At 42.3% G+C, this 19,727-nt stretch overlaps 1 protein-coding gene across 1 annotated transcript in view; it reads right to left on the reverse strand.

The window, feature by feature from the left end:
* The window catches only part of NRBF2 (nuclear receptor binding factor 2), a 28,753-nt gene extending 14,046 nt beyond the window's left edge, over positions 1–14,707 (reverse strand). The window contains exon 1 of the mRNA XM_052640394.1: positions 14,536–14,707. Within this exon, the coding sequence (XP_052496354.1) occupies positions 14,536–14,565 (30 nt within the window). The 5' untranslated portion in view covers positions 14,566–14,707. The remainder of the gene's footprint in view (positions 1–14,535) is intronic.
* Between the last annotated feature and the right edge of the window lie 5,020 nt (positions 14,708–19,727).

Below are 19,727 nucleotides of genomic sequence, written 5' to 3' on the forward strand. Positions count from 1 at the left end.
AATGCATGTAAAAGTTATGTTTACACTACATGTGCAATAGTATTATGTCCTTAAAAAAAAGGATATTTCCTTAATTTAAATATAATACATTTAGAATAACAATGCCAATAAGACACAGGGTAGACACAAACCTTCAACTTGTCTTTAAAAAAAAAAAAAAATCAACAACATCTGCAAGTGCAATAAAGTGAAGCACAGTAAAATGAGGTAACCACAAACCTCACACAAAATAACTCCAGGACCAGATGCCTTCACTGGTGAATTCTACCAAAAATTCAAACAAGAATTAATACCAATCCTTCTCAAACTCTTCCCAAAAAACAGAAGAGTAGGGAATCCTTCCCTACTCTACTTATCTTACAAGGCCAGCATCACCCTGATACCAAAACAGACACGGACACCAAAAGAAAAAAAAAAAAGCTAGAGGCCAACATACCCGATGAACAGATACAAAAATCCTTGGCAGAATACTAGCAAATCAAGTGGGATTTATTCCAGGGATACAAGGACAGTTCAACAAATCAAATTTACCCTAAAATCAATGTGATGACACCTTAACAAAAGGAAGACTAAACATGATATGAGCATTTCAACAGGATAAAAAGCATCTGACAAAAATCAACACCCACTCATGATGAAAACTCTTAACAAAATGAATATAGAGAAAATATACCTCAACATTATAAAAACCATGTATGACAGGCCTATGGCTAACATAATACTCAACACTGAAAAGCCCAAAGCTTTTCCTCTGAGATCAGGAACAAGACAAAGATGTCCATTCTAGCTGCTTTCAGTCAGCACAGTATTGCAAGTCCCTCCTAGCCACAGCAATTAGATGAGAGTAAGACATCCAAGGCAGGAAGAAAGAAGTAAAATTGTTCACTATTTATGAATAACAAGATATTATATACCAAAAGCTCTAAAGATTCCACCCAAAATCTTAGAATCAATGAATGTAGTATGAAGTTGTAAGATAAAAAATCAATACACAGGAACTTCCCTCGTGGTCAGTGGCTAAGACTCCACATTCCTGATGTAGGGGGCCCAGGATGGAGCCCTGGTCAGGGAACTAGATCCCACATGCCATGACCAAGAGTTCTCATGCTGCAGCTAAGATTCTGCATGCCATAACTGAAGACTGAAAATCCCTAGTACCACAACTAAGACCCGGCACAGTCAAATATTCTACAAAATCAATACACATATTTCTGTTGCATTTCTATACTCTAAAAATATATAAGAGAAATTAAGAAAACAATCCCATTTACAACTGCATCGAAAGCAATAAGTACTTAGGAGTAAATTTAACCAAAGAGGTTAAAGACCTGTACACAAAAACTATTAAGCCACTGATGGAATGGATTTAAAGAATAGTTAAAATGCCCATACTACAATACACGGATTCAGTGCAACCTGTCAAAATTCCAATGGTACTTTTCACAGAAATCGAACAATCCTAACAGTTGCACAGAAATACAAAAACTCCCAAATACCCAAAGCAATACAAAGAACAAAGCTGCAGGAATCAGGCTCTTTGATTTCAAACTATCTTACAAAGCTATGTGTGTGCTTAGTCGCTCAGTCGTGTCTGACTGTTTACGACCTCGTGGACTGTAGCCCACCAGACTCCTCTGTCCATGGGGTTCTCCAGGCAAGAACACCAGAGTGAGTTACCATGCCCTCCTCCAGGGGATCTTCCCAATCCAAGGACTGAACCCAGGTCTCCCACAATAAGGGCAGATTCTTCACCGTCTGAGCCAGCGGGGAAGCCCTACAAAGCTACAGTAGTCAAAACACTATGATAGCATAAAAGACACAAAGATCAATGGAACAGGATAGCCTAGAAATAAATCCATGAATAAACGGTCAATTAACAAGTGTCTAACGAGCCAAGAATATACAACAGGGAAAGGACAGTTTCTTCCATAAATGATAATGGGAAAACAGGATAGCCACGTGCTAAAGAATGCAATTGGACCACTACCTTACACAACACACAACAGTTAACTTAAAGTGGATTAAAGAACATAAGACCTGAAACTCCACAAAGAAAACTCAGGCAGAAAGCTCTCTGACATAATTCTTGGTCGTGATAATTTATTAACTGACAGCAAAAGCAACAAAAGCCAAGAGTGGGACTACATCAAACTAAAAAGCTTATGCACAGCAGAGGAAATCAAAATGAAAAGGCAACCTACCAAATGGGAGAAAATATTTGCAAATCTTATATCTGATGAGGGGTTAGTATCCAAAATAACAAAGAATTCATACAATATAAAAATAAAAAGCAAAACAATCTGATTAAACCACAGCAATTTTCTCTTCGAGAAAATCAGAGATACCAAGGGAACATCTCAAGCCAAGATGGGCACGACAAAGGACAGAAATGGTATGGACCTAACAGAAGCAGAAGATATTAAGAAGAGGGGGCAAGAATACACAAAAGAACTTTACAAAAAAGATCATAATGACCCAGATAACCACAATGGTGTGATCACTCACCTAGAGCCAGACATCCTGGAATGTGAAGTCAGGTGGGCCTTAGGAAGCATTAGTATGAACAAAGCTAGTGGAGGTGATGGAATTCCAGTTGAGCTCTTTCAAATCCTAAAACATGCTGCTGTTAGATGATGCTGGCACTCAAAATGCCAGCAAATTTGGAAAACTCAGCAGTGGCCACAGGACTGGAAAAGGTCAGGTTTCATTCCAATTCCAAAGAAAGGCAATGCCAAAGGATGTTCAAACTACCACACAATTGCACTCATCTCACACGCTAGCAAAGTAATGCTCAAAATTCTCCAAGCCAGGCTTCAACAGTGAGCTTTCAGATGTTCAAGGTGGATTTAGAAAAGGCATAGTAACCAAAGATCAAACTGCCAACATCCACTGGATCACTGGAAAAGCAAGAGAGTTCCAGAAAAACATCTACTTCTCCTTTATTGACCATGCTAAAGCCTTTGACTGTGTGGATCACAACAACCTGTGGAGAATTCTTGAAGAGCAGGGAATGCCAGAACAACTTACCTGCCTCCTGAGAAATCTGTATGCAGGTCAAGAAGCAACAGATAGAACTGGACCACGGAACAAGAGACTGGTTCCAAATCGGGAAAGGAGCACATCAAGGCTGTATACTGTCACCCTGCTTATTTAACTTCTATGCAGAGTACATCATGAGAAATGCTGGGCTGGAGGAAGCACAAGCTGGAATCAAGACTGCCAGGAGAAATACCAATAACCTCAGATATGCAGATGACACCACCCTTATGGCAGAAAGTGAAGAAGAACTAAAGAGCCTCTTGATGAAAGTGAAAGAGGAGAGTGAAAAAGTTGGCTTAAAACTCCACATTCGGAAAACTAAGATCACGGCATCTGGTCCCATCAATTCATGGCAAAAAGATGGGGAAAACAGTGACAGACTTTATTTTGGGGGGCTCCAAAAATCACTGCAGATGGTAACTGCAGACATGAAATTAAAGGACCCTTGCTCTTTGGAAGAAAAGTTATGACCAACCTAGATAGCATATTAAAAAGTAGACACATTACTTTGCCAACAAAGGTCCATCTAGTCAAAGCTATGGTTTTTCCAGTAGTCATGTATGGATTTGAGAGTGTGACTATAAAGAAAGCTGAGCGCCAAAGAATTGATGCTTTTGAACTGTGGTGTGGAGAAGACTCTTGAGAATCCCTTGGACTGCAAGGAGATCCAACCAGTTCATCCTAAAGGAAACCAGTCCTGAATATTCATTGGAAGGACTTATGCTGAAGCTCAAACTCCAATACTTTGGCCACTAATGCAAAGAACTGACTCCTTGGTAAGACCCTGATGCTGGGAAAGATTGAAGGTGGGAGAAGCGGATGACAAAGGATGATATGGTTGGATGGCATCACCAACTTGATGGACATGATTTTGAGTAAGCTCCAGGAGTTAGTGATGGACAGGGAAGCCTGCCGTGCTGCAGTCCATTGGGTTGCAAAAGTCGGATACAACTGAGCAATTGAACTGAAACTACAGGCAGAGAATCTCAGTAGACATTTTTGTTTTCTTTTTTTTTTTTTCCCCAGAAAAATACCCAAAAGTGGAACTGCAAGATAGTATGGTAATTCTACTTTTAATTTTTCAAGGGACCTTTTTCCACAGTGGCTGCACCAATGTATGAATACAGTCCCAACAACAGTGCACAAGGGTTCCCATTTCTCCAATTCTGGCCAACACTTGTTACTTCGTATCTTTTAAAGAGTCACCATTCTAACAGGGAGGATTTCCTCTATGGCTCAGACAGTAAATAATCTTGCAATGTGCAAGACCTGGGTTCAGTCCCTGGTTTGGGAAGATCCACTGGAGAAGGGAACAGCTACCCAGTCCAGTATTCTGGCCTACAGAATTCCATGGACAGAGGAGCCTGGTAGGCTACAGTCCATGGGGTCGCAAGAGTCAAGACACAACTTGGCAACTAAACCACGACCATTCCAACAGGTGAGAGATGATATCTCGGGGTTTTGATTTATTTGCATTTCCCTTATTAGTGATGTTGAGCATCTTTTCGTGTACCTGTTGGCCATCCGTATGTCTTCTTTGGAAAAATGTCTATTCAAATCCTCTGCCTGTTGTTTAATCAGATTTTTTTTTTTTGCTATTTTGGATACTAACTCATCATACATAATTTGCAAATATTTTCTCCCATTTAGTAGGTTGCCTTTTCATTTTGCTGCTGTGCATAAGTTTTTTAGTTTGATGTAGCCCCAAAGGATTATAACCTTCTTGATACTCTTTGTTGCTCCAGTTCTTATTTTCTTTGCTTTTCTATCAGCAATTGTGGTAAGCTGCTTATATGGCTCCCAATGACTTCTCCCTCCTAGGATTCACAACCTTATGTAATCGTCCTTCCTCAAATGTGGGTTGGACCTAGTGATTTACATCTAAGAAATTGAATACAATCAAGGTGATGGAGGGTCACTTCCATGGCTAGGTAACCAAAGATTGTCACTTGCATCTTGGTAGTGCTCTCTCTCCCTTGCTTACTTTAGTGCAGCCAACAGTCATGTTGTTCGCTGCCCCAAGGAAACACTCACCTGCAAGGTTATGAGGTGGCCTGCCAACAGCCAGCAAGGAACTGAAGTCCTCAATCCAAAACCCCTCAAGGAATGAAATCTTGCCCTCAACCCTGTGAGTGAACTTGGAAGCAGCTCCTGCCTCAGCAGAGCCTTCAAACCATACCGCACCCCTAGCTGACCCTCACCTTGACTGCAGCCTTGTAAAAGACCCTGAAGCAAAGAACCCAGCAAAGTCATGCCTTTATCCCCAACACACAGAAACTGTGGGGAAACAAATGTGTGTTTTAAGCTGCTACGTTTTGGGATAACTTATCTCTAGGTAACTGGCTCAACTGGTAAAGAATCCACCTGCAATGCAGGAGACCTGGGTTCAACCCCTGGGTTAGTAAGATCTCCTGGAGAAGGGAAAGGCTACCCACTCCAGAATCCTGGAGAATTCCATGGATTCTATAGTCCATGAGTGCATGGGGTCACAAAGAGTCGGAAATGGCAGTGACTTTCACTTAAGTATTCACTTAAGGTAACTAATATTTTAATAGTATGGTATCTGTTATTTGTAAGCTGCCTCAAACTTTATTTGGAAATAGATGTTTAAATATGGAAACCAGTGACTGGCCAATCCTTACATGGCTGGGATATCCTGTCACTGAATATTGGGAATATTAGCTTTTGTGATACCACAATCTCGTATTAAAATAATTTCTGGCACTTAGGGTTTACAATACACTGATCTGAGAATCCTGTGGAAATTCTCATGGAAATTTGTACCTCTGATCCAGATAGGATGGAATAGCTGGCATTGGTTTACCCTCCAATTGTAAACAACTACAAAACTGGGTGAAGTATAAAGAAACAACAGTTTATAGATGGCTGAGAAAAAAAACTAACAGAAGGATCCATTTTTAAGAAATGGGAAATGTACAAGGTGAAACCTGCATTCCCCTTGGCATTCTGAGTGCATTTTCCAAAACAGAGTATAGAAAATAAAGCCCAAGAAGGCAGTATCTCATTGGCCAAAGTTCAGTCACTCAGTTGTGTCCAACTCTGTGTGACCCCTTGAACAGCAGCATGCCAGGCTTCCCTGTCCTTCACTATCTCCGTGAGTTTGCTCAAACTCATATGCATTGAGTCGGTGATACCATCCAACCATCTCCTCCTCTGCTGCCCTTGATCTCTCCTAGCATCAGGGTCTTTTCCAATGAGTAGGCTCTTCACATCAGGTGGCCGAAGTACTGGAACTTCAGCCTCAGCACCAGTCATTCCAATCAATATTCAGGGCTGATTTCCTTTAGAATTTTGATCTCCTTGCTGTCCAAGGAACTCTCAAGAGTCTTCTCAAGCACCACAATTCGAAGCCATCAATTTCTCGGTGCTCAGCCTTCTATAGTATGGTCCACCTCTCACATCCATACGTGACTATTGGAAAAACCATAGCTTTGACTATCCCGATGTTTGTTGGCAAAGTGATGTCTCTGCTTTTTAATATGCTGTCTAGATTTGTCATAGCTTTTCTTCCCAGGAGCATGCATCTTTTAATGTTCGTGACTGCAGTCACCATCTGCAGTGATCTTGGAGCCCAAGAAAATGAAATCTGACACTGTTTCCACTTTTCCCCATCTATTTGCCATGAAGTGATGGGACCGGATGCCATGATCTCTGTTTTTTGAATGTTGAGTAATAAGCCAGCTTTTTCACTCTCCTCTTTCACCTTCATCAAGAGGCTCTTTAGTTCCTCCTTGCTTTCTGCCATAAGGGTGGTGTCATCTGCAAATCTGAGTTTATTGATATTTCTCCCAGCAATCTTGATTCCACCTTGTGCTTCAATCCAGCCCAGCATTTCGCATGATGTACTCTGCATATAATTCAAATAAGCAGGTGACAATATACAGCCTTGACGTACTCCTTTCCCAATTTGGAACCAGTTGGTTGTTCCATGTCTAGTTCTAACTGTTGCTTCCTGACCAGCATATAGGTTTCTCAGGAGGCAGGTAAGGTGGTCTGGTAGTCCCATCTTTTCCACAGTTCGTTGTGACCCACACAGTCAAAGGCTTAGCATAATCAATGAAGCAGAAGTAGACGTTTTCTGGAATTCCCTTGCTTTTTCTATGATCCAACCGATGTTGGCAATTTGATTTCTGGTTCCTCTGCCTTTCCTAAATATAGCTTGTACATCTGTAAGTTCTCAGTACCTACTGTTGAAGCCAAGCTTGAAGGATTAAGGAGATGGAAACTGGAAGGAAAAGCTAGATTTTGAGGAGTCCAGGGTTAGAGGGAAGTGCAATGGAGACACCCTACAAGTATGCATCAAAGACTCTCTCAGATTCTTGGCTAACATCTAAGCTGTACATGAACAGGCCCCAACTCCAGGAAGCTGAGCAGAAATTCTTAGCAATGAATTCAGAAGCCATACAGTGTTGGGAAGACAGGTTGCAGTTTGGGTCGAGAGAAAGTATTACCTTTGGTGAACACTTGGGACTCTTGAGTTGAGACCTCAAAAGTCCAGCCCTGTGAGTAAGGCCACACTCTAGGCATCATGGGTAAAACTGAAACAGACCAACCATGGTAAAGCCTAAAATCAAGCCTGGACTGAATCAAGATGATCCACTAGCATTTTAACTGTCAGCCAGAAGAACAAGCTACTAACAACATTCTTTGGAGGAAAAAAACAAATTCAGAATCTCCATAACACATCATCCATTAACGTGTAATATACAATAAAGTTACCAGCACATCAAGCAGAAAAATGGCACTAACAGAAAACAACAGAAACAGAACCAGAGATTACCCAGGTATTGGAATAGCAAGGAACTCTAACTATGCTTAAGATGCTAAAGAAAACAGAGAAAGAGAACATAACAGATGAAAACTACAGAATGGGATAAAAGTTCTGTAAGAACAGGGACTTCGTCAAATCTTTGATGTCCAGATTACCTGATAAGACAGTGACCGCTCATGCGTTTGATGGGTCAATGAACAGTTAGTCAGATGGAAGGACGAAAGAGGTTATGTTGAGGGTTGGTGACAAAACCAAAGATTCTTAAATGCCAAACGAGCATTAATGTATTTCATAGAAAATACCAAAATAAAACTTTGCATCAAAATCTAAAATAAACAACTATACATATGTATATACACCTATACTGAGCACAAGAAAACCAGTCAGTGGTACATTTACTTCATTCACTATTTCATCCATCCAGTCTTGAGGACATTTTAACCAGCAGTTTCCTACTCCCTCCTGAGTAAACATGAAAGCACAACACCACAAAATGTTCTAAAGCCTTTATAAAAAGTGGAACAGCTTTAGATGTGGTAACACCTTACTACACGCACGTGTGCTCGGTCAAGTCCAGTGCTTTCACGACCCCATGGGCCCTAGCCCACCAGGCTCCTCTGTCCATGGGATTATCCTGACAAGAATACTAGAGTGGGTTGCCATTTCCTGCTCCAGGGGATCTTCCTAACTCAGGGATCGAACTCCCATCTCTGATGGCTCCTGCACTGGCAGGCAGGTTCTTTACCACTGAGGCACCTGGGAAGCCCCCTTATTCCATGTGCCCCATACAAATTCCTCCCTTGCTGAATTTTCCTCAGAAACAGCCGACACTTTTCACATGCCTGCCCCCCTCCCCCACCGTGAACCCTGTGAACTGTTCTTCCTATACAATCAATATGATCCCCATGGAACTTGCTGTATTTATAAATTACCTCGTCCCCTAGACATCTAAAGAAACCATTCCAGCATATTCTAACTTAGGACCAGAGGGTACGTCAGGAAAGTTTTGATTGGTTATAACTAGCCAGGTGGAAAATGTAGATTTGGCATCTGGAGGGAGAAGTAAAGCAATAAAGTCTGATGAGGCAGAGCAGAAAAACCTGATTATCTTGAGTCCCTGGTCCCATAAGCCCTTAGACTAACCTACATTGTAGTCTTGCCCTTCCTGCACCTTCGTTTTGCATGTTTCATTTTTTGGGGGGAAGGGGAGAGGGGAGGCATGCTGTATGGCATGCAGGATTTTAGTTCCCCAACCAGGTACTGAATCCGTGCACTAGACAGTAGAAGCTCAGTCTTAACATCTGGACCTTCAGGTGCCTTACACCTACCTTTTGATTTCAATAAATTATCCCTTTTGATTTAAGCTAATTTGAAATGGATTTCTATCACCTGTGACCAACAAAACTCCTAACTACAGCTAGACTACCAAGTGACTGCCCTCACCAAGAACTACATGCTCACTGCCTTGAAACTACAGGTTCATACTGTGTTCTTTCCCAAAGGAAAAAAAAGTATCACTTTCTATTAAATTTCCATTTATTTATTTGTGTCCTTGGGGAAACTGTAAGTAAAGATGAAAAGAAAAGGAATACCATTACCAAACACAATAAACTGGCAGAGGAAAATCTAATGTACTCTTGAACCCTGCGGTAATGTCCTCAATGGAGGGCAAAGGAGAAAAGTCATTCACTCTCCATTTCCAAATCAATTTACTATGAGTCTACTATGATGCTTCTAGAGTAGCATCCCCTAACTGTAAGTACTACACCGACTGTGTAACTGATACAATGAACTGTACTCAGGATAACTGCTCAGCTGTTAGAGAGGTCCAGGAAGACCTTTTTGATTCTAAGTCCGTTTCCCCACAGGCCGTCTGCTGCATCTCTCTCCTTCCTCAAGATTTCAGTTTACCTTGCCGCCCCATGCCCACCCCTTTTTTAAGAACTGCCATCATCTGCTGTGAAGACAAATTACAGGATGAAAACCAACAGTGAGTCCTGAAATCAATCCATGGGTCATAACCAGCATTTAAAAAACTCTAATAGTAAATATTAGAGTGCATCATATATAACACTACACAGACTCAGCTGGTAAAGAATCCGCCTGCAACGCAGGAGACCTCAGTTCGATTCCTGGGTCAGGAAGATCCCCTGGAAAGAGGGATAGGCTACCCACTCCAGTATTCTTGGACTTCCCTGGTAGCTCAGACAATAAAAGAATCCACCTGCAATGCAGAAGACCTGGGTTCAATCCCTGGGCTGGGAATATCCCCTGAAGGAGGGCATGGCAACCCAGTCCAGTACTCTTGCCTGGTGAATCCCCGACAGAGGAGCCTGGAGGGCTACAGTCCATGGGGTTGCAAAGAGACACGACTGAGACGAGCGCAACAGAGTATATCACATACAATACTATATACACATACACAGCACTCGATGTTTCAAGTTTTCTACATTTTTGTCTTATTTTGGGTTAAATTTATGAATGGCCCTGCATTTTGCACATCCATAAGGAATCAAGCTCTGAAGTAATATACACCTAGGTATGTGTGTATTGTCATTAAGTAAAAATTTCTTATTGTGGATCACAGTTAAATGGGCAAACATGATCTAATAGAAAGATGAGATACTGTATTTAGAATCTTCCTTTCAAATCCAACTATCACCACTTATTCTGCAGTTCCAAGATTTCATCTGTAAAATGTTAAACATCTCATACAGCTACTGAGGAAACAAAACAATAATATTTATTAGTGCCTGCTGCCAACCCCAGGACTCTGTAATTACTGGGTGAATCTTAGTGCTTTACTGCCATCCCTCAGAGTGCTTCCACCAAGCTTAGCCTAGCCTGTGACAAGATGAAATTTTCCTTGATATTTTTCAGGGAAAGATTTTATTTTTATTGTCAATATAATTAACATGGGATAGTTACAAAGACCCCATACGTACAAGGCCATCCTTTGGACCATACCTGATACCTTTATTTAGATGAGAAGAGTTGAGCACTCTAAAGAGCACTTCAGCTTCTCAACATATTCTCAGCACTCTTAAAAGGGCCAAACACAAAGAACACAACTGTGGTCACACAGTGACATGGACTCTGTCCTTAGAGTTTGGAGAGTAGGTAAGTGAAGCATGAGCAACACAGGCATATGTAAATTGAAGTCTGACATCATTCCCAAATAGACCAAAAACAAAGAACTAGAAATTTTCTCACATAAGTTTTGACATTTGCTGCTAGCACTTGCATCACCAAAATTAAGTGTAAGGAAAGAAATGCCTAAATATACACTAAGTAATTTTATAAGTTACAATTTTCCATATTGAAAATTGACGGAAAAAAAAAAGCCAACTTATTCAGAGCCCAAAGATTAGTTATTCCCCCCACCAATGTAAATACAATTCATCCTATTTTCCTTTTGACCAACTTCAAAAACCAGAAAATTAGAACACAGTATTCATACTATATATTAAAATGACAATTTCAAGCTGGTCTCTTCCATATCTTAAAAATCACTGTGAGGAAATAGGCCTACAAATTCATACTGCAAATCTAACATAAAAGAAGAAATACTAAAGCAGAGAAGGGCTTCCCAGGTGGCGCCAGTGGTAAAGAACCTGCTTGCCAAAGCAGGAGACATAGAAACGCGGGATTGATCCCTGGGTTGGGAAATTCCCATAGAGAAGGGCATGACAACCTACTCTGGTATTCTTTCTGCCTAGAGAATCCCAGGGACAGAGAAGCTTGGTGGTCCATAGCGTCAGACACGACTAAAGCGACTTAGCACCATGCACTAGAGCAAAGCCACTCGATATTGACAAAGAATCTGTAATTCAGTATAGACAAGGACCATATTGAAATGAATATTTTAAGTATATTAAGACAGAAGAATTACTAGAAAGAAGTCATGATATCAACATAAGGTAGCTCCATAATGTATTTGAGTCACTAATCTACTTAATTTGTCTAGGCTTATTTATCTGTAAAGCTGGGAAGCAATTATTATTTAATTTCAAGGATGCTCTCAGGACACATGATTATAAACCTAGGTACTGTAATAAGTCCTTATGCAATCAGTTTGGAATACACTATGATGTCATTAGAAAAAGCTTGTATAGACTAATGGGATGCTCAAAGGCACTCAAAATTATAGCATTGAGAAGTGTTTCTCATGTTGAGTCTGCTGGATACTACAATGAATATTGGCTGGCATAAAAGAATGTGTTTGTCTTAAAAAAAAAATTCAGTCTTCTAATGAAAATATTAATTTGCAAAGATACATGCAACCCAATGTCCCCAGCAGCATTATTTACAATTGCCAAGATACAGAAGCCACCAACATACCCATCAACAGATGAATAGAAAGGGGTGTGATGTATGTGTATATGTATATATAGATATGTTTATCAGCACATACACACCACACACAAATAATGGAATACTACTCGGCCATAAAAAAAAGAATGAGATGTCGCCATTTGCAACAACATGGATGGACTTGGAGGGCATAAGTGAAATAAGTCAGGTAGAGAAAGACAAATACCATATGACATCACTTACATGTGAAATCTAAAGAAAAAAATGAATGTATTAATATATTCAATAATAAAAAAACAGACTTGGATACAGAAAACACACTAGTGGTTACCTGTAGGGAAAAGGAAGGAGGATAGGGCAAGACAGGATAGGGAACTAAGGGGTACAAACTACACATAAAACATATAAGCTACAGGATATAGTACAACAGAAAATGAAAAAATCTGTCTTTTAAAACTGAGTGACAACAAATTCAGAGGCCAGACACTGATACTTGGCACAGTTAAAATGATTCAAGTAAACGTTAATTTCTGTTCTATTGTTCTCTTCCATTAAACAGCTAGACCTAAAACTTAAATCTTTCAAATCTCAAATGGCTTAAGAATTCAAGATGCCAAATTTCTGATACTTGTCCACATAAACTGTATGGCTGGATTATGGATTTATGCTAGACTCTAAGACTACTCAAAATTCTCTTCTATAAAAAGGCAATACCACTGCCAAGTCAACTAATTTTCCCTAAACTGGTGATTCTGCTGCTCCATCTAAACTGTCACCCAGTTCCAGTCTTTTCATAAGCTACCACACACTAGTGGGGCATCTGGCTGGCGTTATGCTGAAGCAAGCAGCCAAATAAAGTGAAGTTAACTGGAAATGAACCAATGGTCATTTTGCAAGGACACTTGAACTTTGAAGCACTTTGTGAACTGCTGGTTATTTCTAATAATGTTCCTGTGAAGTTTCAGTACTGAGCCATCCATTATATTTCACTGCCAAGTATATGTCACCTTAAAACCAAGAAAAGTGCAAGACATTTCCCTGGTTTGAAAAAAAAAAAAAAAATCACAAATCTAGTCTGGTTCTTTTTAAGTGTAAACAGCTCTTACCAATGGGGGCAGGGCTCAACAATAAAACTGGAAAGCACTTCTCATAGCAGCTAACCTGGCACCAGCCATCTGGGAACCATAGCTTTAGGTCTTAGAATCTTAAACTTTTTAAGCTCACCAAGTCCAAGTGAGATTTTTAAACTAAGAATTTTGGTCTGATTATTGTAATAACTAACTCTTACACTTCATTACATACCGGGTACTGTTCTAGGCTCCTTACTTTTGTTTACTCTCTTAATCCTCATAACAAACCACAAAGAGTGAGATCAACTAATTTGCCCAAGGTCATATGGTTATTAAGCAACAAAGCTAGAATTCAAATCCAAGCAGTTTAGGTCCCGAATCTATACTTTAAATCCACCAGGCTGTACTGCTTCTCTACAGAATGGTTTGATTCCTGCCCAGAGCTCTCCCACCACACGTGTCCTCAGGGTTCCAACGTGAGAAACTAATAATTATCCATATGTTCTTTTTTCCAAACCCACTATCATAGTTGAACTGAAAAAAGTTACCTTGTCTGTCTACAACTTTAAGTAATCTAACTTTTGTATCCAAAATAGACCTCTCTGGAAAACCAAAAGATACAGTGGCCAGGCGGAAAAAAAACTCCTGTTTGTTTTAAAATCGCTACACCTGAGGTGCCTAAAAACATAATAAGGAGCTATCAATGCTTTTTCTGAGAAAGGTAAACATCTACCATACTTTCCTGATACCTTAAGTGATGAAACTGAGCTAAAAACAGGCACAGCTCTGTCTTTTCCCTCCAGCTGTCTCTAATTTAGTTGAGAAAGGAAAGTCTCAGTTTATGCATGTGAACACAGGGGAGAAATGGGTGAAGGGAAACAGGGGTGAGAGATTATGATTTCTCCACAGTGGGGACGCTCAGACTTCAGACCCTGTGTTAGAAGTTAGAACCAGTATTACACACCATTTCTCAGTGTCTCTCCAGGCTGCAAAGAAGTGGTTACGTGGCGCTTGGAGGCATTTCCTCCGGTCTGGAGAGGTGGCAGCCCTCGTTGGTGGGAGCCCCCTCGCCCAGGGCCCTGGGGTAAGGGGCGCCTGAAGGCGGCGGGAACAGGAGGCAGGAGCTTCCCAGGGATCCCCGAGGGGCCCTCTGCGGTTGCTTGGCTGGAGCCGCGGTAGGGCCGAGCCTGTCTGCACCCCCCAGATTTTAGGATCACCCGCTCCAAACCAGCTTCCCGGCCTCCAGTCAGGTGCATGCCGAGATGGGGTCCTGAGGCAAAGGTGCCCGAGAGCCGACGCAACCCTCTGTGGGCCACTCACCAGGTTGAGGGGTCCTTCCATTACTTCCATAGACCCCGGGGTAAGCGGCGGCCTGAGGAAGGGGAGCGACGGATCCCGGGCACATGGAGGGGAACAGCTGGAGAGCGCGAACGCAGCGGCGGCAACCGTGGCCCCACTCCGCGCCCCCAGAGCCAGCAGCGGGCGCAGAAGAAGCAACAACCCCACCACTTCCTCCTCCGGCGCCGCGTCGCGGGCCCGCCTCCTACGCCACGGCCACGCACACGTCAAGACGTCACGCGCAGCTGGTTCAAGGTGGGAGTGAGGACAGGGAGTGGGTGGGGCTCAAGGAAGGCGGGGCACAAGGAAGGCGGGGCACGGACAGACTTTCTCGCGGTCCGTCTTTCCTCTCGCGAGAAGCATAGCTACAGCTTCTTGAATACTCATAGGTCACCTGCAGAGGTACAGCCCTGTAGAATTTAAAGTGGCAGACTTCTACTATCGGTCTCCTACATACTTCCAGCGTAACTTCTCACAAATTCACTCAGTATCGCCAGATCCTCCCTTGCTCTCAGGCTTCGGGCTTGGTTGTTGCACCTGATTTTTTTCCCCCTGCAGAAGTGAGATTTGAGCGATGGTGGCTCAGCGGCAAAGTATTTACCTGCACTGCAGGAACCACCAGACCAGGGACAGAACACGGGTTTGATCCCTGGGTCGTGAATATCTCCTGGAGAAAGGCATGGCAACCCACTCCAGTATTCTGGAAAGTCCCATGGACAAAGGAGCCTGGTGGGCTACAGTCCATGGGGTCGCAAAGAGTCGGACACGACTTAGCCACTTAATCACCAGACCACGCACTGGCTTAGACTCTGTTGGAGGAAGACAAACGATTCAGGGCTGTGCCCTCAGTTCATTTCAGTTGCTCAGTCGTGTCCGACTCTTTGCGACCCCATGAATCGCAGCACGCCAGGCCTCCCTGTCCATCACCATCTCCCGGAGTTCACTCAGACTCACGTCCATCGAGTCCGTAATGCCATCCAGCCATCTCATCCTCGGTCGTCCCCTTCTCCTCCTGCCCCCAATCCCTCCCAGCATCGAAGTCTTTTCCAATGAGTCAACTCTTCGCATGAGGTGGCCAAAGTTTTGGAGTTTCAGCTTTAGCATCATTCCTTCCAAAGAAACCCCAGGACTGATCTCCTTCAGAATGGATTGGTTGGATCTCCTTGCAGTCCAAGGGACTCTCAAGAGTCTTCTCCAACACCACAGTTCAAAAGCATCAGTTCTTCAGCGCTCAGCCTTCTTCACAGTCCAACTCTCTCAACCACACATGACCACAGGAAAAACCATAGCCTTGACTAGACGGACCTTAGTCGGCAAAGTAATGTCCCTGCTTTTGAATATGCTATCTAGGTTGGTCATAACTTTTCTTCCAAGGAGTGAGTGCCTTTTAATTTCATGGCTGCAATCACCATCTGCAGTGATTTTGGAGCCCCCAAAAATAAAGTCTGGCACGGTTTCCACTGTGTCCCCATCTATTTCCCATGAAGTGATGGGACCAGATGCCATGATCTTCGTTTTCTGAATGTTGAGCTTTAAGCCAACTTTCTCCACTTTCACTTTCATCAAGAGGCTTTTTAGCTCCTCTTCACTTTCTGCCATAAGGGTGGTATCATCTGCATATCTGAGGTTATTGATATTTCTCCCTGGAATCTTGATTCCAGCTTGTGTTTCTTCCAGTCCAGCGTTTCTCATGATGTACTCTGCATATAAGTTAAACAAGCAGGGTGACAATATACAGACTTGGCATACTCCTTTCCCTATTTGGAACCAGTCTGTTGTTCCATGTCCAGTTCTAACTGTTGCTTCCTGACCTGCATACAGGTTTCTCAAGAGGCAGGTCAAGTGGTCTGGTATTCCCATCTCTTTCAGAATTTTCCACAGTTTATTGTGATCCACACAGTCAAAGGCTTTGGCATAGCCAATAAAACAGAAATAGATGTTTTTCTGGAACTCTCTTGCTTTTTCCATGATCCAGCAGATGTTGTCAATTTGATCTCTGGTTCCTCTGCTTTTTCTAAAGCTTGAACATCAGAAGTTCATGGTTCACATATTGCTGAAGCCTGGCTTGGAGAATTTTGAGCATTACTTTACTAGCATGTAAGATGAATGCAATTGTGCGGTAGTTTGAGCATTCTTTGGCATTGCCTTTCTTTGGGATTGGAATGAAAACTGACCTTTTCCAGTCCTGTGGCCACTGCTGAGTTTTCCAAATTTGTTGGCATATTGAGCTCAGCACTTTGGCAGCATCATCTTTCAGGATTTGAAATAGCTCTACTGGAATTCCATCACCTCCACCTGCTTTGTTTCTAGTGATGCTTTCTAAAGCCCACTTGACTTCACATTCCAGGATGTCTGGCTCTAGATGAGTGATCACACCATTGTGATTATCCGGGTCATGAAGATCTTTTCTGTACAGTTCTTCTGTGTATTCTTGCCACCTCTTCTTAATCTCTTCTGCTTCTGTTAGGTCCATACCATTTCTGTCCTTTATTGAGCCCATCTTTGCATGAAATGTTCCCTTGGTATCTCTAATTTTCTTAAAGAGATCTCTAGTCTTTCCCATTCTGTTGTTTTCCACTATTTCTTTGCATTGATTGCTGAAGAAGGCTTTCTTATCTCTTCTTGCTATTCTTTGGAACTCTGCATTCAGATGCTTATATCTTTCCTTTTCTCCTTTGTTTTTCGCCTCTCTTCTTTTCACAGCTATTTGTAAGGCCTCTCCAGACAGCCATTTTGCTTTTTTGCATTTCTTTTCCATGGGGATGGTCTTGATCCCTGTCTCCTCTACAATGTCACGAACCTCATTCCATAGTTCATCAGGCACTCTATTAGATCTAGGCCCTTAAATCTATTTCTCACTTCCACTGTATAATCATAAGGGATTTGATTTAGGTCATACCTGAATGGTAAGGAGCAGCGGCTGCACTTTGTTGGAGCAGCCGTGAAGAGATACCCCATGCCCAAGGTAAGAGAAACCCAAGTAAGATGGTAGGTGTTGTAAGAGGGCATCAGAGGGCAGACACACTGAAACCATACTCACAGAAAACTAGTCAATCTAATCACGCTAGGACCACAGCCTTGTCTAACTCAATGAAACTAAGCCATGCCTGTGGGGCCACCCAAGACAGGCGAGTCATGGTGGAGAGGTCTGACAGAATGTGGTCCAGTGGAGAAGGGAATGGCAAACCACTTCAGTATTCTTGCCTTGAGAACCCCATGAACAGTATGAAAAGGCAAAATGACAGGATACCAAAAGAGGAACTCCCCAGGTCAGTAGGTGCCCAACACACTACTGGAGATCAGTAGAGAAATAACTCCAGAAAGAATGAAGGGATGGAGCCAAAGCAAAAACAATACCCAGCTGTGGATGTGACTGGTGATAGAAGCAAGATCCGATGCGGTAAAGAGCAATATTGCATAGGAACCTGGAATGCCAGGTCTATGAATCAAGGCAAATTGGAAGTGGTCAAACAAGAGATGGCAAGAGTGTGAACGTCAACATTCTAGGAATCAGCGAACTGAAATGGACTGGAATGGGTGAATTTAACTCAGATGACCATTATATCTACTATTGTGGGCAGGAATCCCTCAGAAGAAATGGAGTAGCCATCATGGTCAACAAAAGAGTCCAAAATGCAGTACTTGGATGCAATCTCAAAAATGACAGAATTATCTCTGTTTGTTTCCAAGGCAAACCATTCAATATCACAGTAATCCAAGTCTATGCCCAAACCAGTAACGCTGAAGAAGGTGAAGTTGAACGGTTCTATGAAGACCTACAAGACCTTTTAGAACTAACACCCAAAAGAGATGTCCTTTTCATTATAGGGGACTGGAATGCAAAAGTAGGAAGTTAAGAAACACCTGGAGTAACATGCAACTTTGGCCTTGGAATGCAGAATGAAGCAGGGCAAAGACTAATAGAATTTTGCCAAGAAAATGCACTGGTCATAGCAAATACCCTCTTCCAACAACACAAGAGAAGTCTCTACACATGGACATCATCAGATGGGTAACACCGAAATCAGATTGATTATATTCTTTGCAGCCAAAGATGGAGAAGCTCTATACAGTCAACAAAAAACAAGACCAGGAGCTGACTGTGGCTCAGATCATGAACCTTATTACAAAATTCAGACTTAAATTGAAAAAAGTAGGGAAAACCGCTAGACCATTCAGGTATGACCTAAATTATGTGCCCTCAAGTTGCTAACAAATCAATAAGAAAATAATATGGGTCTCAAGTAACCATATACTATATATACCATAACCATATACCATTTATTCAACAATTTTGTGTCAGACCACTACAGTAAGTTCTTTCTATTCAGAAATTCACTGGTAAAAAAATGTGATTTATGCTGTAAAATAAACCGTTGTGATAGAGGCACCATGAATTCTGCCACTCAAATCCTTTCAAAAGCCTTGTGAGCTTGGAAATTAACCTGGTGGTCCAGTAGTTAGGACTCCAGGCTTTCACTGTGGAGGGCACAGGTTCTGTCTCTGGTCCGGTAGCTAAGATCCTACAGCCCCATGGCAAAAAAAAAAAAAAAAGCCTTGTGGTCTTGGGAGAGGACACCAGCTTGGCCTATAGGTTGATCGCAGCCTTATGAGATCTTGAGCAGAGAACCCATCAAAGCTGTTTCTGAATTCCTGATCCATGGAATTTGTGAGGTAATAAATGTGTGTTGCTTTAAGCCACTAAGTTTGTGGTAATTTATTATAAGGCCAAGAAAACTATTAAGACCCCTGAATGCTTGCTAAGTCGCTTCAGTCATGTCCAACTCTTTGCAACCCTGTGGATCATAGGCTGTCAGGGTCCTTTACACATGGGATTTTCTAGGCAAGAACATTGGAGTGGGTTACCAGTGCCCTCCTCCAGGAGATCTTCCAGACCCACAGATTGAACCTGTGTCTCTTGTGTCTCCTGCATTGGCAGGCGGATTTTTTTTACCACTAGCACCACCTGGGAAGCCCATTAAGACCCCTGCTGCTGCTAAGTCGCTTCAGTCATGTCCGACTCTGTGTGATACCATAGATGGGAGCCCACCAGCCTCCCTCGTCCCTGGGATTCTCCAGGGAAGAACACTGCAGTAGATTGCCATTTCCTTTCTCAATGCATGAAGGTGAAAAGTGAAAGTGAAGTCGCTCAGTTGTGTCCGACCCGCAGCGAC

Source organism: Budorcas taxicolor, chromosome 5 (assembly GCF_023091745.1).
Source record: "Budorcas taxicolor isolate Tak-1 chromosome 5, Takin1.1, whole genome shotgun sequence".
NCBI lineage: Eukaryota > Metazoa > Chordata > Mammalia > Artiodactyla > Bovidae > Budorcas > Budorcas taxicolor.